This window comes from Populus trichocarpa, chromosome 12 (assembly GCF_000002775.5).
Source record: "Populus trichocarpa isolate Nisqually-1 chromosome 12, P.trichocarpa_v4.1, whole genome shotgun sequence".
Lineage (NCBI taxonomy): Eukaryota > Viridiplantae > Streptophyta > Magnoliopsida > Malpighiales > Salicaceae > Populus > Populus trichocarpa.
In genome coordinates this window covers 8,768,774-8,789,144 of record NC_037296.2, presented here as the reverse complement: position 1 = coordinate 8,789,144, position 20,371 = coordinate 8,768,774, and the positions used below count along the sequence as shown (strand labels likewise).

Genomic DNA, 20,371 nt, shown 5'->3' with positions numbered 1-20,371 from the left:
TCATAAGAAGAATACCACATACATATATTCATACACATCATATCTACATGTTCGCACATACACATTTGTGTTCTATTTTAATTTTTCATTACAAGTCTTTACAAAAGAGGTCGGACGACTAATTGAGCGATTAACACGTATGTTCATACATAACTCATATCACCCATAACATGCGAATATATAGTTCTTTTCAAAAAGTGTGAATCGCGAAACAGATTTCCTTACGCACCATGTTGGTATGATGTCCCTGTTACAACACAAGGTAATTTCAAGCATTATATTTTTAGTGCGTCTTCTAGCCTTCAACCATAAGATAATGTGTTTTCTAACCATATATATTTTTTTCTAAGTGCACTTTCTAGCCCTCGCATACTAGGTAGTGCGTTTTCTAGCCCTATCTATTTTCTTTTGAGTGTGCTTTCTAGCCCTCAACTATTAGATAATGCACTTTCTAGCACAATCTCTCTCCTTCTGAATGTGTTTTCTTACCCTATTCATTTTCTTTCGAATGCGCTTTCTAACCTTCAACCATCAGATGATGTACTTTTTGTCCATATCTATTTCTTCTCAGTGTGTTTTCTAGCCCTCACAACCAGATGGTGCGCTAGCAAGTCCTATTTATTTCTTTTCTGAGTTTGCTTTCTAACCCTTATAACCAGATAGTAAACCAACAAGTCCTATCTATTTTCTTCGAAGTACGCTTTCCAGCCATCACATACAGGATAATATGCTAGCAAACCCTATCTATATCCTTTCTAAGTGCACTTTCTAGCCTTCACAACTAGATAGTTTAGCAAGCCCTATCTATTTTTTTGTATACGCTTTCTAGCCCTCATATACAAGATAGTCAATCAAGCCATATCTATTTCGTTTCTTAGTGCTCTTTCTAGCTCTCACATATCAAACAGTGCACCTGTAAGCCTAATCTATTTTCTTTTTTAGTGCACTTTCTAACCCTCGCTTCTTAAACTTTCGTTAAAGATTTGTCAATCTACGACATATCTATGAGTATGAAAAATTTTGGAAGGATTAATCACTTCCTGATTTGGTAAATCCATATTCTTTTATTATTTTTTCCTTACAAGCCTAATATCTAAAGTCTCCCATGAGACTTTCTATCGTAAACATTATAAAGAAAAGGAGCAACTATCATAACCTAATTTTTAACCCCTTATTTTTTCTAAGTATTATCAAAATACAAAAATAATAATAAAAAAGATGTTCTTGGCGTATTTGCGTCATTTTTAACATTTTCAACGTCTTCTCAAAAGAATTTAAAATTAAAATTTCTTCTCAACACGTTCAACTTTTAACGTGCCATTTTCAAAATCATTGATCTTTCTCATCGAGTTGACTTTGACTTTGCCTTTTTCAAAAAATCAAAATCCAAAAAAATAAGAAAAATAAAAAAGCATTTGGAAAAAAGGACCAAAATGCAAAGGAAGAAAATGAGGGACCAAAATGTTTTTGGAACCAAGAAATGGGGAGAAAAAAGACAAATCAATTTGCTTATAAATAGGTGGTTATCTCACACAAAAAGGGGAGGAAGCCAAAAAAAGAAAAGAAAAAACCATTTATCCTATACTTTTCTCTCCAAATCTCCAACACAAAAAAACCTTGGCCCCTTAAAAACCTAAACCTAGCTGTTAGGAACAAAAAAAAATCCTAGCCCTAAAAAACTTAAACCTAACTATTAGGAAGACCAAAAAACCTATTATTTTTCACTCTCATTTTCTCTTCCTTATCATCGGCTACCACACACCTTCTCTCCCTCACAATCACCAGTCATTGTCACCGCGACCAAGCACCATCTCCACTATCCTAAATAACACTCTCAAGACAACCACTTAAACCCAAGAGTCACAGCTCCATTCCTTCCCTTGCGTAGCCACCTAGTTACCACATTTCCCATTTTCTTCCTTTTGAGACATGTACACCAAAACCACCCACAACCTCTTTCCCCCTAAAAGGCACACACAAACCAAAAACCCCTCATCTATCTTTCCCTTCTTACACGGTCCAAACCTTTACCATTAATATCAACTGTTGGTCAACCTCCCACCGTTATAAACCACCAACGCTAGTCGTGAGTCCAACATCCAATCGACATCCCTTTTCACAACTAATGTCTCCTCACTATAGTAGTAAAAGAGACCCTTTCACCTCTTCTAACTCTTTCTTTCAACCATCGGCCAACTACCACAATGCTAGTGACCACCCTCTCCACACCACCAGTCCAAACACAACTGAAACTTAGCTTCACATCTTGTCCTCCTCGCATGGTTACTTTCAAAAGACAATACTGCTAGTAATTTTTTCCATATATCCAGCGAAAAACAACCATAAATCCATCTTTCAACAACCCTTAAAACAACCCCAAAACCAATCCAACAACTTTTCCCCTCTCTCCTTAACATCACAAATGATAGCAAAATCTCTTTTTTTTCCTATCACGATCGACACCATCACCTCCTCCCAGCAACCACTGTTAGTGGCTTCTTCATAATAGACCCATTGATTGTTTGCAAAGGAAAAGAAGAAAGGGAAATCAAGAACAGATCTGAAAAAAGAAAAATAAAATAAAATTAACTATCTTGTTTGATTTTGCGCTTTTGCATGTAGCGGTGACACTCACCGTTAATGCAGGAAGAAAGAGAAGAAAAAGACATTCTTGATCCACCTATATTTTCGCTTAACCGGTGACAATGTGTGGGCTCACGCGCTGCCAGTGACGGTGGCGCGTGAGATCCATGCATTGCCACTTTTCCTGCAGTGCTAGAAGCTTTCAGTGTGGTTCCCATGTTCCAACAACTTCTTTAGATCATTTTCTGAATTTTAGGAGGTTTATTTTGCAAATTCTAGAAGTTTGATGTGTGTTTTATTTATTTTTAAATTTTGATTTTTGATTTTTTATAAATATGTAATTGTGGGGTGTGTGAGTAAAAAACATATAGTAAAAAAGAGTGTGTGTGCTGCATTTTCTTTTTATTTTTTTTATCATGTGTTAAATAGATGGTTAAAAAACGAAAAAAAATAAATAAAAAGATTAAAAAAATTAATTAACCAAATGTTTTTATTGCATACGGCCAAATTTTAAAAGTTTTTTCATACATATTTTTTTAAAAAACAAAATTGTATTTTCAGCATGTTTTGAAAAAAATATAAAATGAATATTATAACTAGTTTATGATTATCCATTAGGATTTGACTAAAATACTAAAAATCCCATAACAATTAATTTGTTAGGAATCAATTGTATCTAGAAAATAAATGCGATACTAAAATTTAAGCCTTGAAACAATTATGATTTAACCTGATAAAATAAAGATTTCATCATAGAGGAAGTTTTGCCTTGAGTCTTATATGAGACTAACAGATAAAAACATAACTTAGATTAGCAATCAATCAACAATGCAACTCACCTTAGGTAGGGTACACTAGGAGTTAATCTTTGAAGAACTTGACTTATAATAAATACTGTTATCATTCATTTTTCAATTATGTTTAGCACTCTAATTTATCTATAGGAAGGTTTTAATTTCAAGTTGCTAGGAACCACCAACCGCGAACTAGGTAGTACATCAAAAAACTATATATATAAAATAAAAAAAAATCAAAGGAAATGAAAATTTATTGTTATCTATTTTTGTTATTATTTAATTAAAATAAAATTAATTTATTTTATCTAGTTATATTATATTTATAACTGGCGGTGCAATTTTTTTAACCATATATATAAAATAAAAAATAAAAAGAAATGAAAAATTATTAATATCTATTTTTGTTATTATCTAATTAAAATAAAATTAATTTCTCTGATCTAGTTATATTATATCTATAACCGGCGTTGCAAATTTTTCTTCATTTTATAAGACATGCTTGTACACCTGAACATGATTGTTTACGAACCCAGGCGGTACCGTCTAGTATTATTATATGCTAAATTCTAAAGCTACATCATCATATATTTGTTTGTGTACCATTGTCTTCATGCACTCATTAATCATATTCAATATCAAGTTTTCCTCGTTCAAACTTTTACCAAAAGGGCGAAAACTTTGATTTCTAGAAACAAATCGAAGAATCATTGACAAGCATAATCTAATCTGTGTGTTTCCCCTTAATTTTCTTTGAGCGAGTCGTCAAACGGCGGCCAATATACATTTTCAGGTCAACAGGGGCGGCTTACCTGCCCATAGTTGCTTCTATGCCTTTTCGTTCTCCCATCCAGAGCACATACAAAAAGTAGGAGAGAATATCATTACTTAAAATTGATTATTAATTACTCTCTTGATATAATCAATCCCTCTTGCTATGGTATAGTATAATAGTTGTTATTTAAGAAAAAAAATACAAACAAATAGAATATACATAAAAGTATGGCAATCATTTCTTCCATGTTGGGTTTGGTCTAACTGCAGCTTGCAGGTCCTCTGCTTCAACCAAGACTAATATAGTTTGGATAACTTCAACCATTTTCAAATAGGCTGTATTTTTTTCTAAATGGGGCTGTAAGGAAGTTATCAAAACTCCATCTTTTATGAAGCTGAAGGTATAAAAAAGAAAAAGTTAGCAGGACTAATCATGAAAGAAGAAGAAAAAACTGATAATTTTTGGCAGGTTGTAGTATTCGTGCTCTTAATCTTGATTACAGGTACGTTCTAATTAAAAAATTTGCTCAGATTCCTTTCTTGGTTTATTCTAATTTCTAGGATTAGATGATGATAGTATTCCTTTATGCCTGTATCATTTCTTTGATTGATAGTACGAGTGTTCAGACATGAGTCCATCACATTTCTCTAACATCATTAATTATTAATAATTAATTTGTTGGTGTTTAATATTCTTTCATGGTGTTCAAAAAGCTTTCCTAAGAGTTTTACATGCACTGTACACGTGCATATGCATAGGATTTCTTCAGGATTTTAACGTTGTGAGTATTTGCAACCCCCAAGAATGATTCATATTCAAGGAATTAAGATGGTGTTGACTTGACTAGAATGTTCTTGTCCTGCAAATTAATTGCAGGTTCAGTGGTTGTGGCTGGAGATTCTCTTGAGACGGATAGACAAGTCCTTCTAGACCTGAAATCATTCCTCGAAGAACGTAACCAAGTAAACAGAGGACAGTACTCTCAGTGGAACCGGCAGAGCTCAAATCCCTGCAACTGGTCTGGAATCCTATGCACACATGATGGTTCAAGAGTTAGTGCCATTAACTTCACTGCCAGTAACATCTCTGGAGATCTTTATAACAACTTCTCGTCTCTGACGGCACTCACTTACCTTGATCTTTCTCGAAACACTTTTACTGGTGCTGTTCCTAGTGATTTGAGCAACTGTCAGAATCTTGTTTATCTCAACCTCTCACATAACATCCTTGAGGGTGAACTCAACTTGACTGGCTTGTCTAAATTGGAGACCCTTGACTTGTCTATGAATAGGATTTTTGGGTGAATTCAGTTCAGCTTTCCAGAAATTTGTAGTAACTTAGTTGTGGCAAATGTTTCAGCGAATAAATTCAGTGGTAGGATTGACAACGTCTTTGATGGCTGTTTGAAATTGCAGTTCCTTGATTTAAGCACGAACTTTTTCAGTGGGGAAATATGGAAAGGTTTTTCGAGGCTCAAGGAGTTCTCTGTATCTGAGAATTATCTCAGCGGAGAAGTTTCAGAGTCATTCTTTTCTAAGAATAATTGTAGCCTGCAAGTATTGGACTTGTCAGGAAACAATTTCACCGGTAAGGTACCAAGCAACGTATCAAATTGCAGAAATTTGGATATTTTGAATCTGTGGGGAAACAATTTCAATGGACAAATTCCATCAGAGATAGGCTTGATTTCAAGTCTTAAAGGTTTGTTCCTGGGGAACAACACATTTTCTCCCACCATACCAGAGTCTCTTTTGAACTTGCGTAACTTGGTCTTTTTGGATTTGAGCAGAAACAATTTTGGGGGTGACATACAAAAGATAATGGGGAGATTCACACAGCTGAAGTTTCTAGTGTTACATGGGAATTCATATACCGGTGGCTTATATTCTTCAGGCATCCTCAAACTAGCTAATCTTGTTCGATTAGACCTGAGCAACAACAACTTCACGGGTCCATTGCCTGTTGAAATCTCTGAAATGCACAGCTTGAAGTTCTTGATCCTAGCGTATAATCGATTTAACATCACTATTCCACAAGAGTACGGAAATTTTCAAAACTTGCAAGCTCTCGATCTCTCCTTCAACAACCTAACTGGTCAAATACCATCTTCTCTTGGAAAGTTGAGGTCGCTCTTGTGGTTAATGCTTGCAAACAATAAGTTGACAGGTGAAATTCCACCTGAATTGGGAAACTGCAGTAGTTTGTTGTGGTTGAACCTTGCCAACAACCAGCTCTCTGGCAGTATTCCACATGAATTGATGAATGTTGGAAGGGACCCCACACCAACATTTGAATCAAACAAGCAGGATGAAGGCATCATTGCTGGCTCTGGTGAGTGTTTGACAATGAAGAGGTGGATTCCTGCAGATTATCCCCCATTCAGTTTTGTATACACAATCCTAAATCGGAAGACATGCAGGAGCATATGGGATAGGTTGCTTAAAGGGGTTGGCCTTTTCCCTGTATGCGCTGCAGGATCTACTGTCCGTACGTTTCAAATCTCAGGTTATCTTCAATTGAGCGGCAACCAGCTTTCTGGAGAGGTCCCAGGAGATATTGGTAAGATGCAGAGTTTCAGTATGTTGCATTTGGGTTTCAATGAGCTCAATGGTAGGCTCCCTCCCCAGATTGGAAAATTGCCACTTGTAGTCCTAAACCTCACCAAAAACAAGTTCTCAGGTGAAATTCCAAATGAAATTGGGAACACCAAATGCTTACAGAATCTGGATTTATCTTACAACAACTTCTCAGGCACGTTTCCTGTTAGCTTAAACAACTTGAGTGAGGTGAGCAAGTTCAACATCTCATACAATCCTTTAATTTCTGGTACAGTCCCAACAACTGGGCAGATGGCAACATTTGAGAAAGAATCCTACCTTGGTGATCCACTCCTGAAACTTCCCAATTTTATCATCAACTCGATGGATCCTCCGCCCAATGAATATCCCAAAATCAAGAAGAAGGAGAATAAAAAGTGGGTTGCAGTTTTGGTGCTGTTAACAATGACTATGGCTTTCTTAATCTGCGGACTGGTTTCACTTTTTGTTTGCATGCTGGTGAAAAGCCCACCAGAATCACCAAGATACCTCTTTGAGGATACCAAATACCGCCAGCATGACTTTGAATCAAGTTCAGGGAGTTCATCTCCATGTTTTTCAGATACAGTTAAGGTCATACGTTTGGACAGAACAGCATTCACTCATGCTGACATTTTGAAGGCAACAGACAGTTTTTCAGAAAGTAGAATCATCGGAAAGGGAGGATTTGGAACAGTTTACAGGGGAGTATTGCCTGATGGAAGAGAGGTAGCAATTAAGAAGCTACAAAGAGAAGGAATTGAAGGTGAAAAGGAGTTTAGAGCTGAAATGGAAGTTCTAACCGGAAATGGCTTCGGCTGGCCTCACCCAAACCTTGTGGCACTTTATGGGTGGTGTCTTTATGGTGCAGAGAAAATATTGGTGTACGAGTACATGGAGGGTGGAAGCTTGGAGGATGTTATATCAGATAGGATGAGGCTGCCATGGAGGAGGCGTATTGACATAGCAATCGATGTTGGACAAGCATTAGTATATCTTCACCACGAGTGCTCCCTTGCTATTGTGCACCGTGATGTCAAGGCTAGCAATGTCCTCCTAGATAAAGATGGCAGAGCACGAGTCACAGATTTTGGCCTCGCTAGATTTGTTGATGTTGGGGATAGCCATGTTAGTACAACGGTGGCTGGCACTATTGGGTATGTTGCGCCGGAATATGGTCAAAGTTTGCATGCGACCACCAAAGGTGATGTGTACAGTTTTGGGGTATTGGCAATGGAACTGGCAACAGGGAGGCGAGCTGTGGATGGAGGGGAAGAATGTCTATTGGAATGGGCTAGAAGAGTGATGGGAAGCTGGAGATATGGATTCAGTAGAGCTATGATACCAGTAGTGCTTCTGGGCTCTGGGTTAGTCGAGGAAGCAGAGGAGATGTTTGAGCTACTAAAGATTGGGATAAGATGTACTGCAGAGGCACCACAGTCTAGACCCAACATGAAGGAGGTGCTAGCTATGCTAATAAAATTATCATGCAGCAGACCAGGCCGCGGGGAGATTTCATTCCTCTCTCAGGCTGATTTTCAAGATGAAATGAGATAAATGAACAGATAGGCTAGTCAGTTGGTTGGTTGTCGTTTGTACTGTCTGTATTGGGTTCACAAATATCATACACACAACAAAAATAATAAAACAAAATTATTTAGAAATACCTACGATCCCAAATTTATTACCTGAAGATATGATCTTCTTTAACTTTGTATAATTCTTTAAAGACGCAGCAGGGTATCCAAAGAGATGATGGAAGGGTAAGTTACACCACCGGACAATGCCACACACGTGATCAAAGTGTGCGGGCGCTGCCCACATAGATTTTTGAAATTAAACATTAATCAATTTGTATGAAAATACCATAATACCCTCAATCATACAACAAACAACAAAAAAACTATCTTGAAAAGCCAAAAATAACCTAAATTTTCATTTTTGACTTTAAAGGCACTTAAGTAATCTCACTATTCATCCAAAATTAAAAAACCAAAACTACCCCTACATGCAAGGAATATATTTTTTTTGTCTCTAAATGTATTTTAGCATTTTTACTATTCATTTTTAAAAAAAGACCCAATTACCCAATTACCCCTATCATTCAAGATAAATGTTACATAATTAAGGGTCAAAATAATTATTTTATTGTTGTAATCGATAGTAAAATGTCTCTAATGCTATAATAAAGCTATTGTTTAAACCCCCCCTTTCCTTTTAGTATATTTGCTATTTGAATGACTTGTTGTCTGGATTGGTAGTAGTATAATGACTAAGAGTGTTTGTTTTTGCGAAGAGTGAAAAACAAGATAGGTGGTTAAACAACCATCTTCGCCGCCCTAATCCGACTCTGACCATCGTTGGATCTATCTCAATGTTGGATATTTTGTTCAACATCAAGCCCTTTACCATTTGAATGGTGGAGATCTGAATCCCAGATCCCATCTAGCCACCACAAGCTACGCAACCTGATGAAAAAAAAGGAGACAAATCAAGGTTTTTTGCCTTCATCGCCCTGTTCCACTACCCTCCACCATCTGATCAGCCTCAAAATTTGAGCGAAGATTCATCTCTATATACCCTTCATTCTGGTTGGTGGAGATTATATTATTTGATTCCTTTTGGGAGCCATATTTGAAATTTTATATTCTTCAAAAAGCCTTATCTCCCCAGAATAGCCTGCCTTCACCTCCTTCACCATCACTGCAAACCCCACCACCACTATGCAAAACTCATCCACTACTACAGAACCCCGCCCCAGCCTCTAGACAACCACCCCAACCCATCACCCATATCCCATCCCCATTCTCTAGCCAAAAAAACCATAACAACCCGCAACCCCTAAACTATAACATAAACACTACAAACACCACCATTGCCGACCAAAACTCCTCCTTGCCACCACCCTCAACCTCTTTCACCCTTCACAAAACTCGCCCAACCCATCACTTCAACCCCCCAGCCAAGGTAGCCCACCTCACGACCAAGCATCCCAAAACCACCACCACCACAAAACAACCCTTAAACACCACAAAACTAAATACTAAATAGCCCCCTGCCACCTCACAAGCCCTGTCCTTATAGGCTGGAAAGATTTGAATCATCGGTACCCATCAAAGGTGTACCTTGGAACCATTACCTAAACATGAAATAGGGAAAACTATGGATGTCTTGGATGATGTTGTTAATGAGAGCAATTTGTTATGGCAGAGAAGTGTTGTTGGATTTTTCCTTGGTTACAAGATGCCTTATCATGCCATGAAAATTTTAGCTTTTTAAGTATGAAAGATCTTAGGTTTGGAGGATGTCATGATGATGAAAAATGGTTTCATGATATTTCATTTTAAAATTGAGGATGATGTCTATTTGGTTCTTAAAAAAGAGCTATGGATATTTGGAGGGAAGGCGATTGTGCTACAATAATGGAATCCTTACATTGTATTTGATAAGAACAAAATCAAGAGGTTATCAGTATGAGTGAGACTACATGGCTTACCATTCCCTTTATGGACAATAAAGGGTTTGAGCAAGGTGTCAACCATGGTTAGGAGGCCTCTTTCATGTGATGAGTAGACTTTAGGGTGCACTAGACTTGACTTCGCAAGGGTATGTGTTGATATTGATGATTTTTTTGTTTACTTGCAGCTTATCAACTAAGCCTATCTCAGTTCATATTGAATATGAATGGTAACAAAAAATATACAGTACTTGCCAAGTCTTTGGACATTCATGTGAGATTAATAAGCATGATTTGAATAAGATTGACTTGTCTAAGTTTAACAATGAAGGTGATGCTTTGACAACTAGTACAATTCCTGTTGAGAACTTGAGCACGAATAGGATTGTAACCTATTCGACCAAGGAGTATAGTGTGGGTCTTGATGGACCTAGTGAGATAGCAGGACAAATATTGGATGAGGTTGTGATAGTGGATGGTCAAAATTCAACTAATAAAGGTTGGTTAAGTCTTTGGTTTATAAAGCTCCTAATGCCATGCTTTTAACAGATAACAGTGTTATGAAAACCTTAATGGGTAAAGGGGCTGGGATGCTTAAGGTCAAAATTGAGGTGGATCAAAGTGTTTTGATAGGAAATGAGGCAATTGGCTGCCCCTGGGGTGATATGGCAGATTATGGTTTAGAATCAGCATATAACCCTAATAATGATATTACCCATGTTGAGAAAGACCAACAAGCTTTGATGGAGATACCAAGATGCATCGTTAGCATGTTAGCACCAACATTGAGCACTAGTGAGGCTAACACATCCTCATCGACAAGGGATGTTCTAACCTCATTTGATGATTTGGTTTCAGTAGCCCTCATCCAAGCTATGTCTCTAGGTACTAAGTTCTCCCCTTCAAGTACTAGAGCAAAGAGTAAAGAGAAGAGAGGAAAGGGCTCTAGAGGTTAGTGATTTATTTATTTATCTATCTTTTCCATTTTATTATATTTATGCTAGGAAGCTGGAATATATGAGGCCTTAATGGTTTAAAAAAACAAAGGGATATTAAGGCTTGGATAAATAAATTTAATCTTCATTTAATTAGATTGTTGGAAACAAAAGTTGTTTCTAATAAGATAGGGATATTTAAGACCACATTTAATCCTACATCATGATGTTATTTATCTAATGTCACTCTTGATATTAATTGTCATATTCTTGTTGGTTGGGATCCTTTAGTTTATAATATTGCATGTTTGGACTTATCCTATCAGTGAGTTACTTATGAGGTTTATAATTTGCATGATGGATGTGTTTTCATTATGACTTATGTTTATGGTTTGAATACACTTATTGGCTAAAAAGATCTATGAGAGTATTTAAGATTGCATGCAGTAGGTTATCACAATAGGTCTTGGTTGATATTAGGTGACTTTAATGTATTTTTAGCTCTTCAAATAAGTGTGAGGGTGATCCTGTTTGGCATGGATATATGGATGATTTTGGTGCATGTATATAAGATGCAGAACTGGTTAAAGTTCCTTATACAGGTTTGAAATTCTCATGGCATAATAATCAGCAGGATACAAAGACTATTTTAGAGAAGTTAGATTAGGTTTTTGGCAACTCTACCTAGTTCACTATATGGCCTACTACTTATTCAGAATTCTTGCTTAAAGAGCATTCAGATCATAGTGTTGTGGTGGTGTAGTTTGGTACATCAATTCCTAAGGGAAGAAATTCCTTAAGTTCTTAAATGTTTGGGCTGACAAGGTTGATTTCTTGGGAATTATTGAGGATGTGTGGCGTACTCCTGTAGAGGGTACCCCTATGTATAGGCTCACCAGAAGATTAAATTTGTTGAAGCCTAAACTGGAGTCTCTACATCATTATCACACAAGCCACGTATATAGCAGTGTGATAGAGATGAAGGCTTAGTGGGATGCAACACGGGTTCTACTTGATGGGTCTCTTTATTATGAAGAGTATATGGATGCTAAGAGGGGCCTTGCTAAATAGTATGCTCATTTATGTAAGGATGAAGAGGCTTTTTATAAGTAGAGGTCTCGGGTTTAATGGCTAAACATGGGTGATAGAAATACCAAATTCTTCCACAGATCATTGCTTTATAGATAGGTTAGGAATATGATTCATGGTTTGACTGATGAGACATGATCTCAAGTGACAGATCAATAAGATTTAGATCAGATGGTAGTTAGATATTTTCAGGGCTTGCTATCTACCCATTCGACCACCCCCTTAACTGATGTCTTTAGGTACTTTTTTTGTTATATTTCACCTGATATGCTACCGTCTCTAGAGACTATTATTATAAATGATGAGATTAAGGAGGCTTTGTTCTCCATACCAGATGATAATACACCAAGCCCGGATGAATATACTTCACTATTTTTCAAAAGGAGTTGGGGAATTCTTGGTAGTGATTTCATTGTTTTTCAAAAGGAGTTGAGGGATTTTTTGTAGTGATTTTTTTGCTGCAGTGAAGTATTTCTTTGAATTCTCTACTCTACCTAGATATGTTAATGCTACTAGGATAGCTTTGGTACCAAAAATAGAGAATCCTCTTACTATGAATGACTTTAGGCCTGTATTTTGTTGTAATGTGATGTATAAGTGCATATCTAAAGTCATTGTGAGCATGTTGCAGTTGATACTGCTTGATGTTATAGGGCTTTCTCATACTGCTTTTGTGTTTGAGAGACAGATATCAGATGTCATTTTATTGACACATGAGCTCATGCATAACTATTATTTACCCGATATTATGTTTAGATGTGCTTTGCAAATAGACATCAAGAAAGCTTTTGATACAGTCAATTGGGAATTCATCCTCTTAGGTTTAAAAATAATTGGAGTCCCTAACTCCATGATTAGATGGATTAAGGTCGGCATGTCCACTGTACATTTCTCAATGGCTATGAATGGGGAGCAAGAGCTGCATGGTTTTTTTTAGTCAGCTAGGGATATTCGACAGGGTGATCCTTTGTTCCCTTATTTATTTGTGATGGTTGTGGAGGGCTTGAAGGGTATTCTTAGATAGGCTACTTAGGAACAAAGATATCATTATCACTAAAGGTGTCAGTAGGAAAGTATTACTCATTTATGCTTTCCTGATGACCTTATGATATTCTGTCAGGTAGACATGGATTCAATGAGAGTTGCGAGGAGGGCTCTGGATGACTTTGTTATGTTATCATAATTGGTAATCAACCCAAAAAAGAGTCATGTTTTCTTATCAAGTATGGATGATGATTTGAAAGCATCTCTCTTGGATCTCTTGGGTTTTAGATTGGGCTCCCTTCCAGTCAGATTCTTGGGGGTCCATTTGATTGCTTCCCGGCTGAAACATAGTGACTACATGGCTTTAGTTGAATGGATTCTCTTTATGATCAGGTTGTGGAACTCAACATCTCTTACATATGCTGGCCATTTGCAACTAATCAAATTCGTTCTCTTTTCCATCCAGATATATTAGTCTACTATGTTTATCCTTCTTTAATCTATTATCAAGAAAATTGAGGGCTTGTTAGCTGCCTTCCTCTGGAAAGGTTCATCTATTTCCCCTTTAGGGGCAAAGGTGGCTTGAGCTTCAGTTTATTATCCTTTATAGGTAGGTGGGCTTAGGATTAAAAGGGTCAAGACTTGGAATAGAATAACTATCCTCAAGTATGTTTAGAGGCTACTTTCAGATAGATCCTTAGTTTGGCCAGCTTGGGTGCATTTTGTACTGCTTAGAGGTTGATCATTTTGTCATGTCAATCTACCTTAGATATCTTCTCGGTCATGGTGGAAGATTCTTCAGAGTTGAGATTGATGTAAGAGTATGTTTGTCTCTTGCATTGGTGATGGCTCTCTAACTTCTTTATGGTTAGATTATTGGTTGCCAGATGGATAGTGTTTTTGTGACCTTTTTCCTTTCAAGACTCTATCATCTACTGGATTGTCTTGGGATGCAAAGGTTGTAGACATTATTGAGGATGGTGGCTGGGACTTTCCTTCAGGTAATAAGGACCTCCAGCAGATCTGGGACTGCATTAAATCCCACCCCGAGTTAGTTTTCGGATCACTATGTCTAGACAGGTCATCCTACGGGGAGGTTAACTATTGATTTAACTTGGAAGGCACTTCGGGATACCGGCCCAAAAATACTATGCACCATCTTCTCTAGTTTTCAGGACATGTCCCACGACACTCTTTCATCTTGTAGCTTGCCCTTTTTGGGTCGTCTACACACTATGGACAAACTACATATTTTTCAGATCATCACCTCTGCAATATGTATCTTATGTGGTTCACATTTGGAGACCCATGCTCATCTATTTTTTTAGTGCTTTATCTCAGCTTCAATATAGAGAGAGATCTTAGACATGACTTTATTTCCTTGGTCTTCTATGTCATAACACCTTTTTCTTTAGTGGGCTTCCCTTCGATTTTGGGAGAGAAAGGACTTCACACATATTCTAGCATAATTGTCACTCTCTACCATAGTTTACCTCATGTGGTATGAAAAGAATACTTGTGTCTTTAACCAACGCTACCGATCACAGCATGATATGGTGGAAAAGATCTTTAGCTTGTTAAGATTACGACTTCTAGACATAAAAGCCCAGTACCAGATATCTGCAGAGATCATATCTACTTGGTAGCTTTGATTTCTGTATTTATTTATATTGTTTCATTTTGGTTTGATGTTGTTTAGCTTTTTGAGCTTTCTTGTAGTCTATTTCCCCTAATCTTATAGACTTTATGACTTTTGAATCCGAATAACAAATTCATTGTATTTCTTAAGGTATGCCCCTCGTATCCCTATTAATATTTTTTCTTATATACATCTTAACTTACTAAAAAAATATTTGTTTTTGCGTTAAAAAAATGCATTTGAAAATTTTTGATTTTTTTTGTTTTAAATTAATTTTTTTAATAGTTTTCGATTGTTTTGATGTGTTGTTATAAAAAATAAATTTTTTTTTTTAAAAAATTATTTTAAATAATAAATACTGTAAAATATAGCCCCAATACATTTTCAAACACCTCCGAATAAGTACAATGCATTGGCGGTAGCGTCACTTACTATCACAGGGAAGTGAATCAAATACACAGTTCCAATCTAAATGACTAAATTGCCCATGTATCGATTGAAGTGAACAACAAAACTTTGAGCTAAACTAACTCTATCCTCTAATGTCGTTCCTCTCTCTCTCTCTCTCTCTCTGGAAAATGGGTTATTAAAGTTGTTATGTTTTGCAAGGTTTATCTCTTCACTATTTAGCTTACACACACACACACAAAACTCTGTTTCTTGGTTAAATTTGGATTTGTGGGCAAGTACAATTTGCCTCTCTTTTTTTAGTCTTTCTTGATTAATTGTTAACCCACCCCATATTAAGTGGTTTGGTACCACAAATAATACATATATAATATTATTATATTGAAGATTTGTGGATGATGATGATGATGTTAGTGGAGCTTACTATTCAAAAAGAGTTGGCAAAACTTGCCAAATTACCATGTCATGATGCATTCTTTTTCAAAGAGCTCATACCATTGGAGTTGAATTTGGAGGTCAAGTATATAGTATTATTATTATTATATTAATTCCTTGTTATGTATTTGCTGAATTTTCATTCTTTAATTTTAATAATATGTAAATGCAAGTCTACATACAACTTATTCTTCTTCTAATCAATTATGCAAAATTGCCACACATTATTTTTTTATAATATAATAATATTTCGATGATATTTGTTTGTATTTAAATTCTACTAATTATTTTAACTGCGCTTCGCCGCGGGTCGAATAATTTTTTTTTTAAAAAAACAAAGGTCAAATAATTTTTTTTACTCAAAAGAACTAATGTGTAGGTGTTATTAGCATGTTTTTTGACATTGAGTAACAAATATAACTGTGAATAAAAAAATCGATGCTTATATATAATAAAATATAGTAAAGATCATATATGTTAATAAAAACATGTAATATCTCAAGCTAATTTTGGACGTAGCAGAAGAATGAAATAATGTTGCAATTACTATAGTGAAACATCATTTCCTTAGTCTTTGTATAATAATTTTATTATGCATATTAATATGTTCTTATGCATGATGGATGATTATGGACATTAAAGATCAATGTGATTGTGTTTTTATGATTGAATGGTGGTAATATTAAATAGGGCTTGCATGTCTTGTCTTTTCTCTATTTTTCTTATAAGTTGTAAAATTCTTTTCTCATTTAATTTTCCTCGAATGTAACTCGAATTTTCTTAATTAATTATGTAAATGTTATGTAATTTAGAAAGGTAGGAATTTAGATAGGAAATTTATTTTGTAATCCAAGACGAAGAAAAATGACGGTCACTACCAAAAAATCTACAAATACAAAAGGAATCACTGACGAATTTTTTCCGTTGGTATTTGTAACAACCCGGCTTTTCAAGCCCAAAACAACAATGATTTTTTTATATATATACCTGACACACATGGTGCCTGTAATCAGCGAACCTGATCCCTCACATCATCAAAATACAATCCATACAATCAACATTTCATTTAAAAGTGAATCTTACATAAACACATAATATTATGGTTGCATGATTAGAAGTTCATATTAAAAATATACATACATAGACATGAGTTTGCATTCCTATCCTACTAATAGCCATTACGAATTTAAACAAAAGGATCTAATAAAAGTTATACATTCAGTACATTGATTCATACAAAATACATTGTGATTTAGAATGCATCTATATGATTCCTTGCAAAAGTAGGTTCCCTGATCTCAGATCTATCTTCGAAAATGCCCTCGCTCCCTTTAATTGATCGAACAAATCATCTATTCGAGGTAACGGATACTTATTTTTCATTGTTATTTTGTTCAACTGTCGATAGTCAATACAAAGTCTATGGGTTCCATCTTTCTTTCTTACAAATAGGACCGGTGCTCCCCAAGGAGAATTACTGGGCCGTATGTACCCTTTATCTAACAATTCTTGTAGTTGAGTCTTTAACTCGTTCAGTTCTGCCGGAGCCACCCGGTACGGTTGTTGGGCTATGGGTGGGACTCCAGGAAAAGTGTCTATGGACACCTCTACCTCTCGCTTCGGAGGTAGTCCCGGTAGTTCTTTGGGAAACACATCTGGGAATTCCTTCACCACAGGAATATCCTTCAGTCGTGGACCTTCATCATCAAAGTTTAAGATGTATGTGAGGTATCCCATACATCCCTTTCTTAAAAGTTTTTGGGCTGTTACCACCGATATTAAGGCAATCGGTTTGAGAATTCTCTCTCCTTTAAAAATCATTCTCTCACCCTTAGGGGTTTGGAAAGTAACAGTTTTAGCATAACAATCTATTCGAGCCTTGTATTTACTCAACCAATTCATGCCTAGGATTATGTCAAAATCATGCAGCTCTAAGGGAATCAAGTCTACTTCTGTTTCATACCCAGATAGACTAACCCCCACATCCACATACACAATATTTGTTTCAACCATGTTTCCCATTGGAGTTCCAATTAAGAATCCCTTCTCTACTATTTCTACTCCCTTTCTCAGTTTAATGACAATTCTCTTAGCAATGAATGAGTGGGTGGTACCCGGATAAAACAACACATGCATATTAAAATCATTCAATAGTAGTGTACCTGCCACCACATCCGATGCAGCCCTGACCTCCTCCTGTGTCAGGTGGAAGACCCTCCCCGGGGTCCGATCATTTTGTGCTCTCGGTCTCCCTCGACTGGAGTTTGCTCCTGATTGAGAAGATCTCACTGGCCTATTCACGGTGACTGACTGTTGGTGGCTCTGACTGGGCTGCCTATAGCTTTGTACCTGTCCAGTGTTCCTTTTAGGGCAGTCCCTCTTGAAATGACCTCTTCCACCACAGTAATGACAGCCTTGACTCAAATACTGGCAGTTCCTCCACCTATGACCTTCTCATCTGCACACAAAGCATCGCCCGGGGGAAACTGAGCAGTCCCCAGGGTGTTTTTGTCCACATTTTATACAAAAAGGATAGTCAACACCCTTGCAGTCACCAGTCCCAGTTGAAGAGTTTTCCCTCGAGTGCGACTGTCCAACCATCACTCTCCCACTTGACTGTTGGTGGGGCGGTAACATCAAGCTCCCTTTTTTCCTGTACTGCTCAAACACTCCACTTTTTCCTTTCTTCGGGAGTGGTGGTCTGCCGCTGAAATAGTCCCCATCTCTCTTTTTGCCTATACCCTGATGTCCCCCTTGGCTTTCTCCAATACAAGCCTCCAGAGCTTGGGCAGCCTCAATCAACTCTCTCACAGATTTAAATCGTAAGGCGATCAATCCTTGTCTCAAATCCTGTCGCAAACCATCTCTCAACTTCTCAATCATATGTTCCTCTGTCGGCACATAGTGTGGGGTGAACAATGAGAGATCATGGAACCTCCTTTCGTACTCCGATACCGACATATCACCCTGTCTTAATGCCAAGAACTCTTGTTCTTTCACCTTGCGATGGTACCTGGAATAAAACTGATTCTCAAACTCTGTCTTGAAATCACTCCAAGTTAATGTCTCGGTTGCATGCCTCAGCTGAACTGTTTCCCACCATGTCATGGCCCTATCAGACAGTAACTGGGTTGCACAATTTACCCTCAAACCCTCGGGTATGCTTATTTGAATCATGGTCTTTTCTACCTTCCTAATCCATCTTCCAGTTATCTCTGCATCTTGTTCCCTCATATACGGTTCACAACCCATTTCCCTCATACTCTTGACTAGTCGCACCAGTGGCACCACGTTATCCGTGGTCATGCTAGTCATAGGGGCTGCCTGTGGAATCTGCGTGGTGGGAGTTGTTTGTGTCGCCGAACCAGTCATGCCCTCCATCACTGCTTTAACTATTTGTACAAGGAGTCCCGCGTCTACATATTGTGGGAGCACACCAGTTGGAATAGTTGATGGTTGTGCTTCTGATCTTTCTTGCTGCTCCGCTGCAACTGGGGGTACTCCCTCTGTCTGGTTAGGCCTCTCGCCTTCCCCCGCTACCGCAGCTTCCCCCTGCAAGGTTTCGGGTGGTATTACCGGAGCATGAGATGCCGTATCATCCAAGGGATCTTCGTCTTGCCAACCTTGGGCACCTTGGTTCCCGCCCCTCCTTTCTAAGGAGGGCGGCTCAGTTCATGTCCCTTGTCGGGTGCGTACCATCCTGAAATTCACCACAACAACACAATTATCAGTGATCCTCAGGATCCAGACCAGCTGCTCTGATACCAACTGTAACAACCCGGCTTTTCAAGCCCAAAACAACAATGAATTTTTTTTATATATACCTGACACACATGGTGCCGGTAATCAACGAACCTGATCCCTCACATCATCAAAATACAATCCATATAATCAACATTTCATTTAAAAGTGAATCTTACATAAACACATAATATTATGGTTGCATGATTAGAAGTTCATATTAAAAATATACATACATAGACATGAGTTTGCATTCCTATCCTACTAATAGCCATTACAAATTTAAACAAAAAGATCTAATAAAAGTTATACATTCAGTACATTGATTCATACAAAATACATTGTGATTTAGAATGCATCTACATGATTCCTTGCAAAAGTAGGTTCCCGTGTATTGGGTTTCCTAGACATCTCGTTGGTGTGACGTCCCTGCTGCAGTACAAAACATTTAAGAGAATGCAATTACTTAATAATAATAATAATGGTAACTAAACGGTCTGGCAGTTAAATGAAGCATTAACATTTACAATTTCTTCATGTACTTGGTATAAACAGCTTGTAGTACATATAAATGCACCAATTTTTGCAATCAACCATAATCTTAAACCCGACTATCCTCTTAAGGCATCATTTGCTGAGGTTAATCGTTCACTCACCCCGGTCATCCACTTCGGATGCCATTAGCCAAAGCTAATCAATCGTTCATCCCGGTCATCCATTTGGATACCATTAGCCGAAGCTAATCATTCATTTGTCCCGGCCATCCATTCAGATGCCATTAGCCGAAGCTAATCAGTCGTTCGTCCCGGCCATCCATTTGGATGCCATTAGCCGAAGCTAATCATTCTTTGTCCCGGCCATCCATTCAGATGCCATTAGCCGAAGCTAATCAGTCGTTCGTCCCGGCCATCCATTCGGATGTCATTAGCCGAAGCTAATCATTCTTTGTCCCGGC

General features: G+C 37.3%; 2 protein-coding genes across 2 annotated transcripts; one reads left to right on the top strand and one right to left on the bottom strand.

Annotated features, from left to right (window-relative positions):
* The first annotated feature begins 4,297 nt into the window (after positions 1-4,297).
* Positions 4,298-8,392, top strand: LOC7487132 (probable LRR receptor-like serine/threonine-protein kinase At1g74360). The gene is given in 2 exon segments (XM_024581912.2): positions 4,298-4,654; positions 5,029-8,392. Coding segments are annotated over 2 exon segments (3,327 nt in total). The 5' UTR covers positions 4,298-4,584; the 3' UTR covers positions 8,286-8,392.
* An 8,292-nt stretch (positions 8,393-16,684) lies between these two features.
* Positions 16,685-20,013, bottom strand: LOC112323659 (uncharacterized). Its single transcript, XM_052446061.1, has 5 exons — positions 19,994-20,013; positions 19,372-19,375; positions 18,201-19,227; positions 17,122-18,065; positions 16,685-16,693 (listed from the first exon to the last, which is right to left on the bottom strand). Exons 1-5 carry the CDS (start codon positions 20,011-20,013, stop codon positions 16,685-16,687), a joined length of 2,004 nt encoding a protein of 667 aa, XP_052302021.1.
* Positions 20,014-20,371: the final 358 nt, after the last annotated feature.